This window comes from Dipodomys ordii, unplaced genomic scaffold (assembly GCF_000151885.1).
Source record: "Dipodomys ordii isolate 6190 unplaced genomic scaffold, Dord_2.0 Scaffold15, whole genome shotgun sequence".
NCBI classification, from domain to species: Eukaryota; Metazoa; Chordata; class Mammalia; order Rodentia; family Heteromyidae; genus Dipodomys; species Dipodomys ordii.
Window position 1 is genome coordinate 10,043,736 of NW_012267231.1, and position 16,969 is coordinate 10,060,704.

At 42.8% G+C, this 16,969-nt stretch overlaps 1 protein-coding gene across 1 annotated transcript in view; it reads left to right on the top strand.

Moving 5' to 3' along the window:
- The window catches only part of Chrna7 (cholinergic receptor, nicotinic, alpha 7 (neuronal)), an 85,097-nt gene extending 75,595 nt beyond the window's left edge, over nt 1-9,502 (top strand). Inside the window, exons 6-10 of the mRNA XM_013012004.1 lie at nt 39-206; nt 2,025-2,219; nt 3,268-3,354; nt 4,875-4,984; nt 8,945-9,502. Coding sequence (XP_012867458.1) covers nt 39-206; nt 2,025-2,219; nt 3,268-3,354; nt 4,875-4,984; nt 8,945-9,466 — 1,082 coding nt within the window. The 3' untranslated portion in view covers nt 9,467-9,502. The remainder of the gene's footprint in view (nt 1-38; nt 207-2,024; nt 2,220-3,267; nt 3,355-4,874; nt 4,985-8,944) is intronic.
- Nucleotides 9,503-16,969: the final 7,467 nt, after the last annotated feature.

Sequence of the window (16,969 nt, forward strand, 5' to 3'; positions counted from 1 at the left end):
CCATTCCTGTTTCCTGATGGCGGCTGTCACTCACGCAGGCATTTTCAAGAGCTCCTGCTACATCGATGTGCGCTGGTTTCCCTTTGATGTACAGCAGTGCAAACTGAAGTTTGGGTCCTGGTCCTACGGAGGCTGGTCCTTGGACCTGCAGATGCAGGAGGCAGATGTCAGCAGCTACATCCCCAATGGCGAATGGGACCTCATGGGTAAGCCTAGCCAAGATGCCAGCCTTGTAGAATAGAAGAGAGCTGCCTTCCTCCTTAGAGGAGCTTGGGATTCTCTATTGTCCTTTGCAGTGTGAGCATTTGCTGAACTTGGCAGAGCTCTGCATTGTTTACTGAGCGCTCCAGGGTGAGACACCAAAAACAATTAGCAAACACATTGCTTTCCAAGAGAAACGAGCCGCCATATCGCCGTGCTGAGGATGTGTTTCAGCAAGTCAGTGCTGGCGTAGGCACCGATACACAGATTTGCAAATCAGGAAGTGCAGATTCAGCCAGGCACTGAACCAGCACTGCCAAGGGGGAGATTTGGGTTTATAACAAATAGTGTGGCTGGGAAAACGTTGGCACTGGGTGGAGAGGAGGGGGGAAGAAAGGGAGGGACCCAAGAGGTGGTTGGAAACCAAGGCAAATTTGAGTGGTCATAAGTTTGCCAGTCCATTGGCATGTCTGGGCCGGGCATCCAACTGGCCATTTTCTCAAAGTGGTATTTCTCAAATTTTGCCAAGTACCATTTGATTGTGGGACATTTGTTCTTTCTGGTGGAATCGGCTTCCACCATGATGTTCTGTGTGACAATCTACCGCCTGTCAGCAAATCTCTAAGGCTCAGAAGAGGATTTGGTTCTCAATGCTCTTGGGTCACACAAGAGAATTGCCACAACCCTTTAGACCGATTTTGTCAGTGCAGCTTTGTAAATGGAGTCCCTGTATGGTGGGTAATACTCTGAGTATGTTGTTAGGGAACTTTTGACCATTGTATTATGATTGGAAATGTCCACAAACTTGGCTTGCTACGCAATCACTGGGTGATACAATCTTACCGACCCCCCCTGTTGTATATTGGTTCCTTCTTTGACAGACATATCATTATGTGTAAGTCACACCCATAATTACATATATAATGATATAAAACTGGCTGTGTATCAAAGAAGACCATATAGTGATAAATGATACAGGACTTTAGGTATTCACACACAGTGAGACCAAAGGAAGATATTCTTAGGGGAGGAACACAAGGGTGCAATGCTTCTGTGCCTCTGATCACATAAAATAATAGTTATTAAGATGAACTCCCAGGAAATGGAAGCAAGTGGACTTTCTTTTTCTTTGCATTTTTGTCTTTTGTCTGAACCTGGGGCACAAAAATGGAGGGACAAAGGGTGAGCAAATGCAGCAGAGATACTCAGAAGAAACTATGTTGGAAATGGACCATACAACTTGAGGGTAGGGATGAGAGGGAAACACTGGAAGAGAGAGAAGGGGTGACATTGTCCAAAAAAGAAATGTACTCATTACCTGACCTATGAAACAGTAACTCTACTGTGTATCATCTTTATAATAACAATAAAACTTTATTCTAAAGAAGAAAGACAGGTACTTCCAGTCCCATCAACAGAATATTTGCAAGTTTGTCTTTTTCTTTTTTGATTGGTCATCGAGCTTAAACTCAGGGCCTGGATGCTATCTATCCCTGAGCTCTTTTCCTCAAGGCTAGTGCTCTACCACTTTGAGCCACAGCTCCACTTCCCGTTTTCTGATGGTTCATTAGAGATAAAGAGTCTCGTGGGCTTTCCTGCCCTGGCTGCCTTTGAACTGTGATCACTCATGAGCCGCCAGCACCAGACTTGCCCGTTTGTCTTTAACAATCCAACAAGGGTTGAAGAAAACTCGCACATACCCATTTTTTCAAATCACTGAACAGACTGAGGTGACACGTTCACATGCAATATCTACATTGGAACGGACAAAGACACTGTGTGTTCTGACCCTGCTTCTTGCCTTTCCCCTCTGTCCCACACAGGAGTCCCAGGCAAGAGAAGCGAAAAGTTTTACGAATGCTGTAAAGAACCCTATCCGGATGTTACCTACACGGTGACCATGCGTCGCAGGACCCTCTATTATGGGCTCAACCTGCTCATTCCCTGTGTGCTCATCTCTGCCCTGGCCCTGCTGGTCTTCTTACTTCCTGCAGATTCTGGCGAGAAAATCTCCCTTGGTAAGTGACCAGGCCCCTTCCTTGAGGTCAGCCCTGCAGTGCTTTCTATGGACCATGTAGCGTTGGCATTGGGGGACCCCCGAGCCTTCTTGGCTCACCACCTCTAGATTTCAACCCCAAGAGTTCCTGACTCCATCTCCAGCCAAGGTGGACAGATGTGTCCTCCTAAGAAAATACATCGGCATCCTAGGATTCACTAGTCCTGCAGAGAGGGGAGGACATACAAGGGAGAGTCTTGATCTAATCTCCTCTGGGGGACCTGGACTCCGCTTCATCCTGTTTCTTGGTGGCAGCTGGTCAGCCTCTGTTATGAGTAGGGGACAGTGTATCTCAATGATCGACTTGCATCGGTAACTTGGCGACTCTGTGCAATGTAAGAAAGGTTGTTCCTCATCTACAAAGCTAAAGATTTTGAATGCAATGTGTTTCTTTATTTCTGGTGGTCCTGAAAAACATACATCCTTTACGATGCAGTGGAAATCATTTGCAAGCCTCTGATTTTCTGAGTACAAAGCTCAGAATGCTCAATGATTTATCCAAAGTCACACAGCTAGGAAGGACCAAAGTCACATTGGGAAACCCGGTCTCGTGTGTGTGTGTGTGTGTGTGTGTGTGTGTGTGTGTGTGTGTGATTCACTTGCTCCTCCATCCTCAGAGCTCAGCCTGCTGAATAGCTACCCAGATGTGAGCCCCTGACACCTAGCCAAAACTAGTTCTTCTGATTGCACACTTTCCCAATCTTACTATAAGAATCTCCCTCAGCAAAAGCATCCAATAAAGAGCTGGAGAGGTAATTGGGCGGTGTTAATCCTTTCCAGGTCCTGTGGTTCTTAGACATGTCTCCACTGGGGATTCTTGGGAGCTCTAGAAGGTGACAAGGACCACAGAAATATGTATGCCCCCATGTGAACAAAACGCACACATCCGTCCCTCAGCCCAGTACCTCCCTATGTTCTCTGAAACCTAGGTCAGGAGTGACGTCAGGTAGAATTTACCTGATATTACCTGGCTATTTTACCTAAGGAACTGCCTTCCATTTCTGTTTCAGGGATTACCGTCTTGCTGTCGCTTACTGTCTTCATGCTGCTGGTGGCCGAGATCATGCCTGCAACTTCTGATTCAGTGCCCTTGATAGGTAAGACAAGAGATGGAAACAGTCATTACTTTTTTCATAGTACTGGGATTTGAATTCAGGGCCTTGTGTATGCCAGGTCGATTATCATTTGAGTCATACCCATTTTTTTGGTGTAGTTATTTTCTGTTAAGGTCTTACATTTTTGCTACCCTGGCTTTGCCTGAGCCTGTGATCTTTCTTCTACCCATAACCTCTTACGTACCTGAGGTCACAAGCATGTATCCTCAGATCCGATTGATGAATACGGGGTCTTTCTGGCCTTGAACTGTGATCCTGCTCATGTCCATTCCCAAGTAGTTTGGATTACAGATGTGAGCCACTGTACCCAGACATGAGTTTGACTCCTTTTTCTTTTTTAAAGAGAAGGGTTAGAGAGAGCTGTGGATTTCTCGGTAGATGAACTGTCCATGACTCTGGATCTTTACTGCCCCCTCTATTTTCTCCTAGAACTATTCAGAGTGACCCATGACATTTGCTTATTTAGGCCCAAGTAGGACGAAGGACATGGCCAACTTTGTGCTTTTTGTTTCAGTTGCATGAATGGCCGCAAGTGGAGTCCTGTACCTATATAGTCCCAGTATTTGGGAGGCAAAGTCAGGAAGTTCACTTGAGCTCAGGAGCACAGACAAGGCAACATAGCAAGAACTTTTTATCCCATTCATGTTTACTTGATAAGCCAAAGATTTTACGATCCGACACTCATTATGTTAACGAGACATCGTTTTCCCACTAACCTTTCATTAAAATCAAGAAGTACACACTATAATTCCTAATCATTCCCTCCTGAGATACACTGATGTTTCTGTATAAAATAAGAGATTGGGGCCAGGTGCCAATGGCTCACGCCTGTAATCCTAGCTCGTCAAGAGGTTGAGATCTGAGGATCGTAATTTGAAGCCAGCCCCGGCAGGAATGTCCATCAGAGTCTTACCTCCAATGAACCACCAGAAAACCAGAAGCAATGCTGTGGCTCAAAGTGGTAGAGCACTAACCTTGAGCAAAAGCGCTCAGGGACAAGAGCGCAGGCCCTGAGTTCAAGCCCCACTACCAACGAAATAATAAATATAAGTGAGTGGGTGAATACAAACAGAACACAAAGGATTTTACCATGAGTGGTATAAGGCACAATTTCTACCCAAGGATGGATGACAGGCACAAGAGACAATCCTAGCTGTTTCTATGCACCTTTCTGAATGGACTCATACAAAAGAATGCTCAGCTGGGCTGAGACTACTACATCCAGGCTTACATTCCTGGTTAGAAAACAAGCTAATTGTGAGGATGGAGGAAACAAGATTGTTCCATTGGGTGTCACGTCTCCTGTGGGAGTTGCAGCTCCTATGTGGCGGTAGGATGTCATGTCACGTTTCTGGGCTGTTCTTTCCCCTATAGCTGACTTTCTAGCATGACTGCACTGTAGGCTTTGACCATAAGAGGAAGGGGTTAGCTTCACCTCTGTGTCCTGTGATGTGGGCATTGGGAGGGCCCTAGGATTCACCTTGAGTCTGTTTTCTCCACAGCCCAGTACTTTGCCAGCACCATGATCATCGTAGGCCTGTCGGTCGTGGTGACAGTAATTGTGCTCCAATATCACCATCATGACCCCGATGGCGGCAAGATGCCCAAGTGGGTATGTTCCTCCCCCTCCTGTAGCCTCAGAACCTTCCCAAAGAGAGGTTCTCATAAGGTTTTTTAAAAACCATCCCTCAACTGACATCATTCCATCTCACTTTACCTCTGCCTGTCTCTGAAGCAGATGCAGTCAACATGTACATGCTCCTTGGTGTCTATCCCATAATTTTTGGTGTGTTTTGTTTTGTTTTTGGTGTGTGCATACTAGTACTAAAGCTTGAACTCAGCATCCGGGTTCTGTCCCTTAGCTTTAATTTTTTGCACAAGGCTGGTGCTTTACCACTTGAGTCATAACTCTACTTCCAGCTTTTTGTTGATTAACTGGAGATACGAGTCTCATGAAACCCAGGCTCTGGTGGCTCACCCCCTGTAATCCTATCTACTGAGAAGGCTGAGAACTGAGGATCCTGGTTCAAAGCCAGCCCAGGCAGGAAAGTCCCTGAGAAAACTGGAAGTAGAGCCATGGCTTAAAGTGGTAGAGCCCTAGCCTTGACCAAAACAGGCCAAGGACAGAGCCCAGGCCCTATGTTCGAGCCCCACGACCAACCTAAAAAAAAAGTCTCATGGACTTTTCTGCCTGGGTGTTTTTGAGCACTGATCCTCAGATCTCAGCCTCCTGAGTAGCTAGGATTACAAGTATGGGCCACTCAGTACCTGGCTTGGCTTTGAACTTTGAGCCTCAGATCTTTTCCTGAGTAGCTGGGATTGTAAGCATAAGTCCTTGGTACTTGGCTACTGTGGCAAGTTTTAATCTGGCATTCGAGGGAGGACTCCTATACTGGTGCCCTGTACATTCTGCTAATACGGTTTTTTTTTGAAAAGTATTGTGTTTTTATACACCGTGGAATTCTGAGAAGCAGTAGGAATCAGAAGGTGAGAGACCAGCAGGAACATGGTTAGAGTTTCAGCACTCAACAAGGAACCAAAAGAATATGAAACAGAGAGAGCTGTGCATAAATACAGTGGTCCTTTTGTCTATAGGGGATGGGTTCCAGGGTACGCTGAAGATACTGAAATCTGCAGATATCCGAGACACTTATATAAAATAGTGCAGTATAAAGCCTACGCCCCTCTTTCCATGAACTTTAAAACATCTCTGAGTGACATACACCTAACACAATGTAAATGTTGTGTAAATCGTTGCTATGTTGCATTGTTTTAAGAAATAAGGCAAGGAAAAGTCTGTACATATTCAGTAGGGATGCAGGGGTTTTGTTTGCTTATTTGTTTGTGCTGGCATTGGGGCTTGAGCTCGACGCTTCCTAACCCCAACTCTCATTCTCACTTACCTTTTTCACTCAAGACTGGCACTGTCTTTATAGAACCACACTTCCAGCCCTGTTTTGGTGATTTATTAAAGATAAGAATCCTCATAGCCTTTTCTGCCTGGGCTGGCTTCAAACCATGATCCTCAGATCTCAGCCTTTTGAGTAGCTAGGATTGCAGGCTTGAGCCATCAGTACCTGGCAGAAATTTCTTTTTCCAACCCCCAGTTGTTCAAATGTGTGGAGGTAGATGACGAATCATACGTAAATTCAGTACCTTTGTGTATATCTACTTGCATCCTCATAAAGCCCTAATACTCGTAAGCAAGATACCAGCCCACCTGGCACCCTGTGTATTTATATGAAATTTTGTCTCTCCACCTATCTCTCTGAGGCAGGAAAGCCACTCCCCTGCTTCGAAAGCCAAAAAACCAAAATTAACATTTTTACATAAGGAAATCTGGCTTTGACTCTTTCTATTACCATTTGCTTGAATTCCCTCTTTTTCTTCCCAGGATTGGTTTACAGTAGCACAAAAGCATAAAACACTTATTCTTTTAATTATTTTGATGGATGTGGGAAGGCCTGGAAACGCAGAGACACAAAATCGTTTTGATGACCTAGTGGCATTTACTCTTCCAGGAAAAAAAAAGGGGAGGTGTGGGAATCTTAATTAAAAGCATATGCTAATTATAAACTTCTTCACAGAACATCTTGTTAAAACCAGTGGTCTGCAATAATGTAATAGATATACATCACTCTCTCTTTTTATATAGTATGCTGCATTGTTCTTTCCATTCTGTGTGTGTGTGTGTATGAGAGAGAGAGAGAGAGAGAGAGAGAGAGAGAAACAGCCTCAGAGGGACTCTTATTATGATCTGATGCTATGAAGAAGATACTGCTGGGTGCAGTGGCATTATCTGACATTTGAACAGTCAGAAACACAACGATAACCTAACAGAAGAGGTTAGAGGCACCGTTTGAGAAGTGCCAGGAGGATAATTTCATCTTTGGAGATGCTTTGGCCTTGAAAGCTAATGATTCAGGCCCTAGAATTCAAAATAGACTTGGCCACGCAGATTCTTCCAGCTGAGTACTCGCCTCGGGGCACAGACCCCTACGGTAGAAGTGCCCAGGCCTTGCTCAGCTCTAACCTGAACTGGGGCCAGACTCATGCACACTCCAGAAGAGTCTCCCTGGAGATCTAGCCCAGGCTGAGAGAGGAGGGTTGGGCTAAGTCATGAGAATCTTTCTTTTTTTTAAAGTTTTTTTAATTCTTTTTTTTATTTTTTATTGTGAACATACTGTACAGAGGGGTTACAATTACATGGGCAAGATAATGAGTACATGTCTTATCAAGCATTGTAGCCTCCTCCTTTGTTTACCCTTCACATCCCTTCCCAGCCTCCCCCCGCCCCTCCCACCCACTCCTCCCCCCCACCACCAAAGTTGTAAAGTTCGTTTTCGACATGACAACTTGTACATCTCATTGTTGCAACGGGTCCACCTGTATCCTTATTTAAACAACTTGTTTTTCCCCTTCCCCTCCACAAATTATACCGACATCAAATACAGTGAAAGCAGGGGTTATACTGTGGGGGAGGGACATACAAAGCAACAAAGAAATAATCTTATAAATGCGTTAGAAACAAATGCATGAAAGAAAAAACATTTAAATACATATCTAAGGGTTCATTTTCCTAACATCACCTTATCTGACCTTTTCTGCTTGACTCATGCCTATACTAGATATTGCAAATAAGGGAAACCATGGGACCTATGTTTCTTTGGGCTTGGCTTACTTCACTTAATATAATTTTTTCCAAGCCTTTCCATTTCCTAACAAATGGGGCAATGTCATTCTTTCTGATGGAGGCATAGAATTCCATTATACACAATGGAATTCTTTCTTTCTTTTTTAATCCCAGCTTCTGTTTTTGGAGGGAGTTCCAGTACTGGGTCTTGAACTCAGGGCTTTGAGTTCTCCTTTAGCTTTTTCATTGAAGGTTCAAAGCTCTATGACTTGAACGACACTCTGCCACTCCTGGCATCTCTTTGTCTTTTTCTGGTTAATTAGAGGTAATCTCCCAGACTTTCTTGCCAAAGGCTGACTTTTTGAACTGCGATCCTCAGATCTCAGCCTCCTCGGAAGTAGTTAGGATTCCCGGTGTGAGCCACCAAGTAGCTGGCTCACAAGGCTGTCTTTCTTAGAGAGTTTATTGTCAATTGCCCAGAAGTAATAATTCAGCAGCAGGCTGGCAGGGCATGGATGGCTCATACCTGTCAATCTATCTACTCAGGCTGAGATGGGGGGATTGTGCTTTAAAGCCAGTCCAGGCAGGAAAGACCTTGAGACTCTTATCTCCAATGAACCACCAGAAAATGGGAGGTGGTGCTGTGGCTCAGAGTGGTTGAGCACTAGCCTTGGGCAAAAGAGATCAGGGACAGCATCTAGGCCCTGAGTTCAAGCCCCATAACCAAAAGTGTGTGTGTGTGGGGAAACTGCCTAGATTTTTATTCTCAGTGTCCAATTTGTCTTAACCTTTATAATGAGTGGGAGAAGTCTGATCTCTCTTCCTCCAGCCTCAGTCCTAACAAGTGAAGCCAACCTTCCAATGGGGAGGTGGGGGGGTCACCATGATGGTCAGGATCAGCCAGTATCCACTTCTGAGCAGCCCCTGTCATTTCTGCAGACCAGAATTATCCTCCTGAACTGGTGCGCGTGGTTCCTGAGAATGAAGAGGCCGGGGGAGGACAAGGTGCGGCCAGCCTGCCAGCACAAGCCGAGGCGCTGCAGCCTGGCCAGCGTGGAGCTGAGCGCGGGCACGGGGCCCCCGGCCAGCAACGGCAACCTGCTGTACATTGGCTTCCGAGGCCTGGAGGGCGTGCACTGCGCCCCGACCCCCGACTCCGGGGTGGTGTGCGGTCGCATCGCCTGCTCCCCTTCACACGAGGAGCATCACCTCCTGCACGGTGGGCAGCCCCCCGAGGGCGACGCCGACCTGGCCAAGATCCTGGAGGAGGTCCGCTACATCGCCAACCGCTTCCGCTGCCAGGATGAGAGCGAGGCGGTGTGCAGCGAGTGGAAGTTCGCCGCCTGCGTGGTCGATCGCCTGTGCCTCATGGCCTTCTCCGTGTTCACCATCATCTGCACCATTGGCATCCTCATGTCCGCCCCCAACTTCGTGGAGGCTGTGTCCAAAGATTTTGCCTAGGGTTGGCTTGGTCCTGTAGACGTGGGAAATGCAGAGGCCGGCTGGGCGGGTGGAGAATCTGGTGGTGGAGGTGGGGTGGGGTGCTAAGGCTGGTTCTGGGGTGTCCATTCTGAGGGCGGTGGGTCCCACTGGCTGGGTTTAGTCACAGCAACTCCGCAGCCAGAAGTTCTGTTCAATCCTCTTCTTTTGGTTGGTTGATTGATTGATTTTTGGGGTGCGGGTGCTGAGGTCTGGAACTCAAGGCCTGGACACTCTTCCTTAGCTTTTATGCTCAAGGCTAGCACGCTACTACGTGAGCTACGCAGCTCTAACTTCTGGCTTTTGGGTGGTTCCACTGAGGTAAGAGTCTCATCGACTCTTTCTGCCCAGGCAGATCTCAGCCTCCTGAGTAGCCAGGATTATAGGTGTGAGCTACCAGTGCCTGGCTTCAATCCCATCCTTATGCATATGGTTGGCCGCTGAGAGGTTGTTTGGCTGATTTGTGCACTCTCTGCAGAGCTGTGCAGAGGGGGTTTGGCAGCTGCGGGGTCAGGGGAGGCCTGTCCAGTTGGCTCTGCATGTCTGCATGTCATCTGCTATTTGGCCCACATGAAAAATTCAATATTGTTGTTGCCCGTGTGCAAACCTAGATTGAAACCAAGCCTAATAAACACACTCATTAAGTCCGTTCCAATAATTGACTCGTGAAAGGAAAACAAACCAAAAAACAAAAAAACCAAACACATAAAACCAAAAACACCTTAAACTAAAAACTTGTGAGTTTTTCTACAATTCCAACTTTTTTTCTCTCTCTCCCTCCCTCCTTTCCTCCCTCCTTCCCTGTCTGTCTGTCTGTCTCTCTCACTCACACTCTCTCTGTCTCTGTCTCTCTCTGTCTCTCTCTCTCTCTCTCACACACACACACACACTCAGTTTTATGTCATTTAGGAGAGAGAGAGAAAGAGGAAAGCATGGTCTATAAAAGATGCTTTTATCAGCCCAATTTCTGCTAATCTACACAGTTTTGTGTCAGTTCTAATCTGGGACCAGGCCCAGTTAACTGACTCTCCAGAGGTTTCAGAAGGCTCCTGTGTTTCCTGTTCTGTCTGAGATGGAACTGAGAAGTTCCATCCTGCAAAACACAAAGTACAAGTAAGAGAAAAATGTCACCAGCCCGCAGAAATAACGAAAGCTAACTCAAACCATTCCAGTGTGTTAAAAAAAAATAATGCATTTTGTGTATCATGTGTTTTGGAGCCGATTAGTCTTAGAAGCGTATCTAACCATACAAATACAATCTTCAGAGTAGATAGGTGCCTTGGTCTGTTCCACATATGTAAGGCCCGGGGGGGGGGGTCAAAAGCTTGGATCCTTTTGGCTTCTTGATTAGCAGGAAATGGGGAAGGGGCTGGGACTTGGCTATCTCCTGGACTTCCCTGTCCAGGCTGGCTTCTACCTTGGATCCTCAGATCTCAGCTTCCTGAGTAGCTAGAAATTAACACCAGTGAGATACCTAGTACCTGGCCAACTTTATAATGTTTAAACCCCAGTGGTTAATCAGAAATCCTTTAAACAGTCTAGCTGAAAGTCATCGCTTTTCCTCTTCTCGTTCTTATTTTTAAATGAAATCCAAGGATAATTCCTAAGAGAAAAACCTCTGCTGTTCTATTGTGTTAATCCAGTAAATTCTCATGAGCTGGAAACTGCATAAAAGGTGTGAGAAGGGGGGGGGGAGATCTGTAATCAGTTTCTAGTCCCTGAGATATGGAAGATTAGATTTTTCAGAGTAAAAGAAATTTCATGTACTTTTCCAGCCCAGCCTTCTCACTCATTTCTGGATCATGCATATGAACTCATGTGCACTGGAGGAAGATAAAAGTTCGTGTGTGCTCTGTATGTGTTTGTGTGCGTGCAACATTGTGTGTGTGTGTGTGTGTGTGTGTGGTGTGACTTGAGACTGTGTTTATAAGAAAGTGGTGAATCTGGAAACTAGCACAACGCTGGTTTAGATCAGGGTCAGCCCCAAATTCACACCTTCTACTTGGTATGGACAGGTGACACACGGTATTTTTCTAGTTTTCTTTCTGTCTTTATTGTATTCCCCTCAACGTGTTTAGAAACAAACAGAAGTATTTTGCTATAGAAATAGAATGCTTTCTTTCTACTGGTTAGCCCCAGAGTTGATCCTTACTACATTTTTTGCTTTACAAAAGAGAACTTTTCAAGGATTTATATTTTATATGGAAAATACATGTGAAATTAAAAATAACAACAACAACAAAGAAAAGTAGTTCATAACTTGGCCACCTGTACAAGTATTCTTTCATTTATGAAAATAGTAATAAGGATTCACTGTACACATAGTTAGAAAAATGGACATAATTAAAAAGTCCCTCTTTGCTTTCTCCTTCCTCTTCTCTCCTCAGAGGAACTCTTTTTGGAACAACGGGAGGGAGGAGTCTAGAGAGGGAGACAAGGCAGGGTGGAGGAATGCTACCTAACACGATTGCTATATGAAGCACTTCTACTCAGTGCTTTGTCTTAGTATCTTTCCATCCCTCATTTCCTGAATGAGTATTGGCCTACCTCATCCGTCTTCCTAACTGCTTCGCTTCCATTGTTTCTGTTGACTGTTATTTATTTGATGATCTTTTACTGGTGAACATATAGTTCCTTCTGCTGTTGATTTTTATACACAGATCCAGAGTTAGCATCCTTCTGTGGCTATCCTGTCATGTTTTTAGTGAATATCTTGGTACACATGAAGAGAAAAGACTGTGTTTAGAACAAGAAGATTGGGAAATCAGGAAATTTGAGGGTATGGTCTTGATTTATAGCAGGGCCATCCTAAGACTTTCTCCATTCTATGTGGTAGGGACAAATCACACACACACACACACACACACACATACACACACACACACACACACACAGAATTTTCTTTTCTTTTTTTAAATTGAAGTTTCCAGAAGCAAGTAGATTGATTGGCAAGTAGAATTGGAATTGTCTGTTCAAGATGCACTGAATTCATAAACTGCTTGGTTGAATGGCAAATCCTTTGTACAACTACTTAAAGATAAAATGAAATAATTTTAAAAATGGAATTGTTGGAATTCAGTCTATGTGCATTTGAATTTTTGACAACTATGGAAAGATTCTCCTCCAGAAACAAATCCCTAGAATACAATTCTACTGTTGGGTATTTCCAAATTAAATTTGTTTCCAGTCTGGTAAAAAAGATGATATTGCACTGTTATATTCTGCTTTAGTTCATTTTTACTAAGAATGTGGTTGAATATCTTTTTAAACTGTTTTTGGTAGTCTCAATGTTTGTAAAATGTATATCTTTTACATGATTTTTAGTTGGATAATTTGGCTTTTTCTTACATTTGTTTATGCACATCAGGGACTTTCTGTTTTATGTCTTAAAGTTATTTTTTTAATTTATCACTTGGCTTTTGATGTTGTTTATTGACACATACCAAGTTTAAATTTTCTACGTTGTCAATCTGTATTTTTCCTTTGTAGATCTTAAGATTAATTTCCAGTTTTTACAAAAGCCTTCCCTATTGTGAAATTACAAATAAACGTACTCATGTTTTCTTCTAAAACTTTCTGGTTTCATTTATTTGTTGTCATGTCTTCTGACTTCCCTGAGTTTAATTTTCATGCAGGAAATTGAAGTAAAGATCATTTTTTCTCCAAATCATTATCAGCCATACCAACAAAGTATTTATTAACAATGCATTTCTATAACTTGATAATAATTTTCCCTGCTTGTTAAAATGTTACTTTATTTGTAAACTAAATTTCTTAACATGTTAGGATTTCATTCTGGTCTATTAATTTCTCTCTCTCTGAATGTCATTAATTTTTAAAGCTTTATTCATATTCATAGTAATATTTTCCACTCAATATTGGCTTTTCCCTCTTTCTCTGTCATATGCATTTATTTTTTCAGAATTGGAGTCACAATGACTTTATAGATCAAGTCTTTCTATTCAGGAGCACTGTAGTCTAGGCATGTGTTCAAGTCTATTTTTGTCATTCAGAATGTTACAGTTTTGTTCAGACAGGACTGATGAATTTCTTGTCTTTAATTCCTGGATGTTTGGCTATAATTTTCACTGGGGTGACTTACTCTAGTTTTGTTTGCTAAATAGGAAATAGGGTTTTTGTGTTATTGTCATTATCACCACTATGATTGTGATTTCTCACAAATTTTCTAGGATTTTCTCCCCCTCTCTTTCCATTGTCCCTCTGCTTTCTCAATCCAATTGCATTTGAGCACAGTGTTAAGTCATAGATCCACAAGGCATGATTGTTTTGTTCTTAACATCGATGGGATGCTTTAATGTCTTGCACAGCTTTATTTGTATGAAGACATGCATTTTCCTTGTCGTAATAAAACAGTATCACCTAGCATTGTGGCTCCCACTGTAATCCTAACTACTCAGGAGGCTGTGATCTGGGGATCACAGTTGAAAACCAGCCTAGGAAGGAAAGGCTATAAGACTTACTTCCACTTAACAAGCAAAAAGCCAGAAGTGGAGGTGTGATTTAAGTGGTAGGGTACCAGCCATGTCTGGAAAAAGCTGGATGAGAATGCCAGGTCTAGAGTTCAAGCCCCAGCACACACACACACACACACACACACACACACACACACACACACACACACTCCCTCTCTTTCTCTCAAACACACACACAAATCCATGTGTTTTCTCAAAATATTTCTGAGAAGAAATACGGATATTATCTTTTTGTTAAAGCCTTTTTGGTATCCATGGAGATGGTCAGGGCCTTTTGCCTTTGTTCTAGTGGAGTGTTTTATCATGTTAATAGGACTGTGAAGACTAAATCATTATATTCCTGAAGTGATCCTTACTTGGTATTATGATTTTTGCTATCAATATTCTTAATAAAGATGAATTGTTTGTCAGCTTGTTTCTGTGTTCACCAATGGATTCAGTCAACTGTGAATGAAAAATACCTGAAAAAGAAAGTTATATCTGTGTTGAACATATACACACCTTTGTTTTCCCTTGCTATTATTTCCTAAATAAAACAATTGAGTAGGCGCATATTGTTTACATGATACTAGATATTATAAATAATTTAGAGAGTATTTGATGTAAATGGCAGGATATATGCAGAACACATGCAAATGCTATCCTATTTCATGGGAAAGAATTGAGCTTGCTTGTATTTTGGTGCTTATGGGAGGTCCTGGAAGCAATCTGCTAAAAATACTAAGAGATGATTCAACTTGGCTTTAGAATAGTCTTTCTACTTAGGTTTCAAAGGAGCTCTATTATGTTTCTAGCCTTGAACCACAATCCACCAGGTCACCAAGTAGCTACACAGCTAAGACTATGGGTGTGAGCTACTGGTACCTAAGCAACAATGTCCAATTCTTTTTCTTCTATTTTAAATCTTTACCTTGAATTCATATTAGATTGCCATTACAACAAAGCCCATAGTTTTCATTCTCTAGTAGATGCCTAGAATGTCCTTTCCTGCTCTGTGGAGAAAAACAAACAAAAAAACCCCAAGCTGTGTAATTGGGTATTGGTGACTCACACCTGTAATCCTAGTACTCAGGAGGCTGATAACTGAGGATTGTAGTTTCCAGCCTGGAAAGAAAAGTCTATGAGACTCTTATGTCCAGTGAACCAGGACAAGGTTGGACTGGACCCTACCTCAACTGATAGAGTGCTGGTCATGAGTGAAAAAAAAAGGTGGAATAAAAAGCTCAAGGCACTGAGTTCGAATTCAGGAGCCAGCAAATAGAAACTTCCAAAATATAAACCAACAGTGCTGCTTCTGTCAAGGTTTTCCCACAGTAGTCAATTCTCCAACATCCACTGAGGGTCTCGCAATCTACTGAGTTCTGGACACTAGCTGCACACTTAGGGCACACACAGGTGAAAGGCTCAGTCCTTCAACACTGCACCCTGCCACACCAAGTGCTGAGTCGAGCACTGTTGGCTATAATTTCTATAGTCACTCAGGAGGCTGGGACCTGAGGAGCCTGGTTTGCATACAGTCCAGGTAGAAAAGTCTGTGAGGCTCTAATCTCCAATTAGCCCCCCACCCAAAGCCAGAAGTGGAGCTGTGGCTCAAGTGGCAGAATGCTAGACTTGAGCAAAAATGCTCCGGGACGGCACATCCAGGCTCAGTTCAAGCCCCAGTACTGGCACAAAACACATTCACACACACGCACAATACAAGTGGTAATTCTAAGTGATTATATGTGTATGTATGTATGTATGTATTTATGCCTCTGATTATATATGTGAATATATAATAATACATTATTTCACACATAATTTGAGCCACTTTTGTGTGTCAGGGTACTGAGATTTGAACTTAGGGCCTCACACTCCTACTTGGATATTTTGCTCAAGTTTGCCACTCTACTATTTGAATCACAGCTTCACTCCCAGCTAGTCTAGTGCTTAATTGGAGATAAGAGTCTTACAAACTTTTCTGACTGAGCTAGCTTCCAACAGTCATCCTCAGATCTCAGCTTTCTGGGTAGCTAGGATTACAGGCATGATCCATCGGTACCTGGCTGAGCCATTTACTTTTAGATTTATCTAGGAGATGCATGGACATTTTTATTATAGCCAACTTCTTTGATTTTAATATTTTAAATTCTATAACACATCTTTTGCATCCTGTTAGGGAGTTTCCTTTCCCCTTTCCCGCTCCTTTGGTGTCTCTATCTTGCTTTAATTAAGTTGAAAAATGTGCTACTTTCATGTTATAAATGGTTATATAACTTTACAAAACATGAACTTGACTATACTGACATGACAGCATCTATTATGTTTTCAGTTCTCATCACAACCGCCACATATTATTTAGCTATCTTTATGTCTTTAGTCCTTCTGCAATTTCCATATATATATATATATATATATATATATATACATGATATGCTTTAATGTTTACTGGTTTAGAACTGTATTTGATGATGCCCATGGAGAGAAAATTGAAAGATGTTGACAAGGATGCGAGATTAACTCACTGGATACACAATCTTTCTCCTCTGATTTTGATCACTGTGATTACCTTGGTTAATTTTTGTAAATCACTCTACAAGTTATAACATTTACTTTCTGGAAATTCATTTCCTGCCCTGATACCTGAAGTATAAAACTTTTATACACATAGAGAGTTTTCTGTCTTTGTTCTCTTTTGGACTGGTGTATGCTCTGCTGTGTCTTGCTTCTCTGGTCTTTGTGCAGATCTGAAACTTTTCCACTTTGTTGCTCACTTGTTCCCTGAGTATGGCCTCTTTACTTCCCCTGTGGTTCTAGGCTGAGTGTGTGTATACAGATATACACACATGTACATATATATTTATTTATACACATACATGCATTTATACACATACACATATTTGGATACAGATACATATTTATATACACACATATATATTCTCAAATGGTGGCATTTTGAGTCTTCCATTTGTTTCCAAAGCTCAGTAGTTCACTTTTTATTTCCTTCTACCTT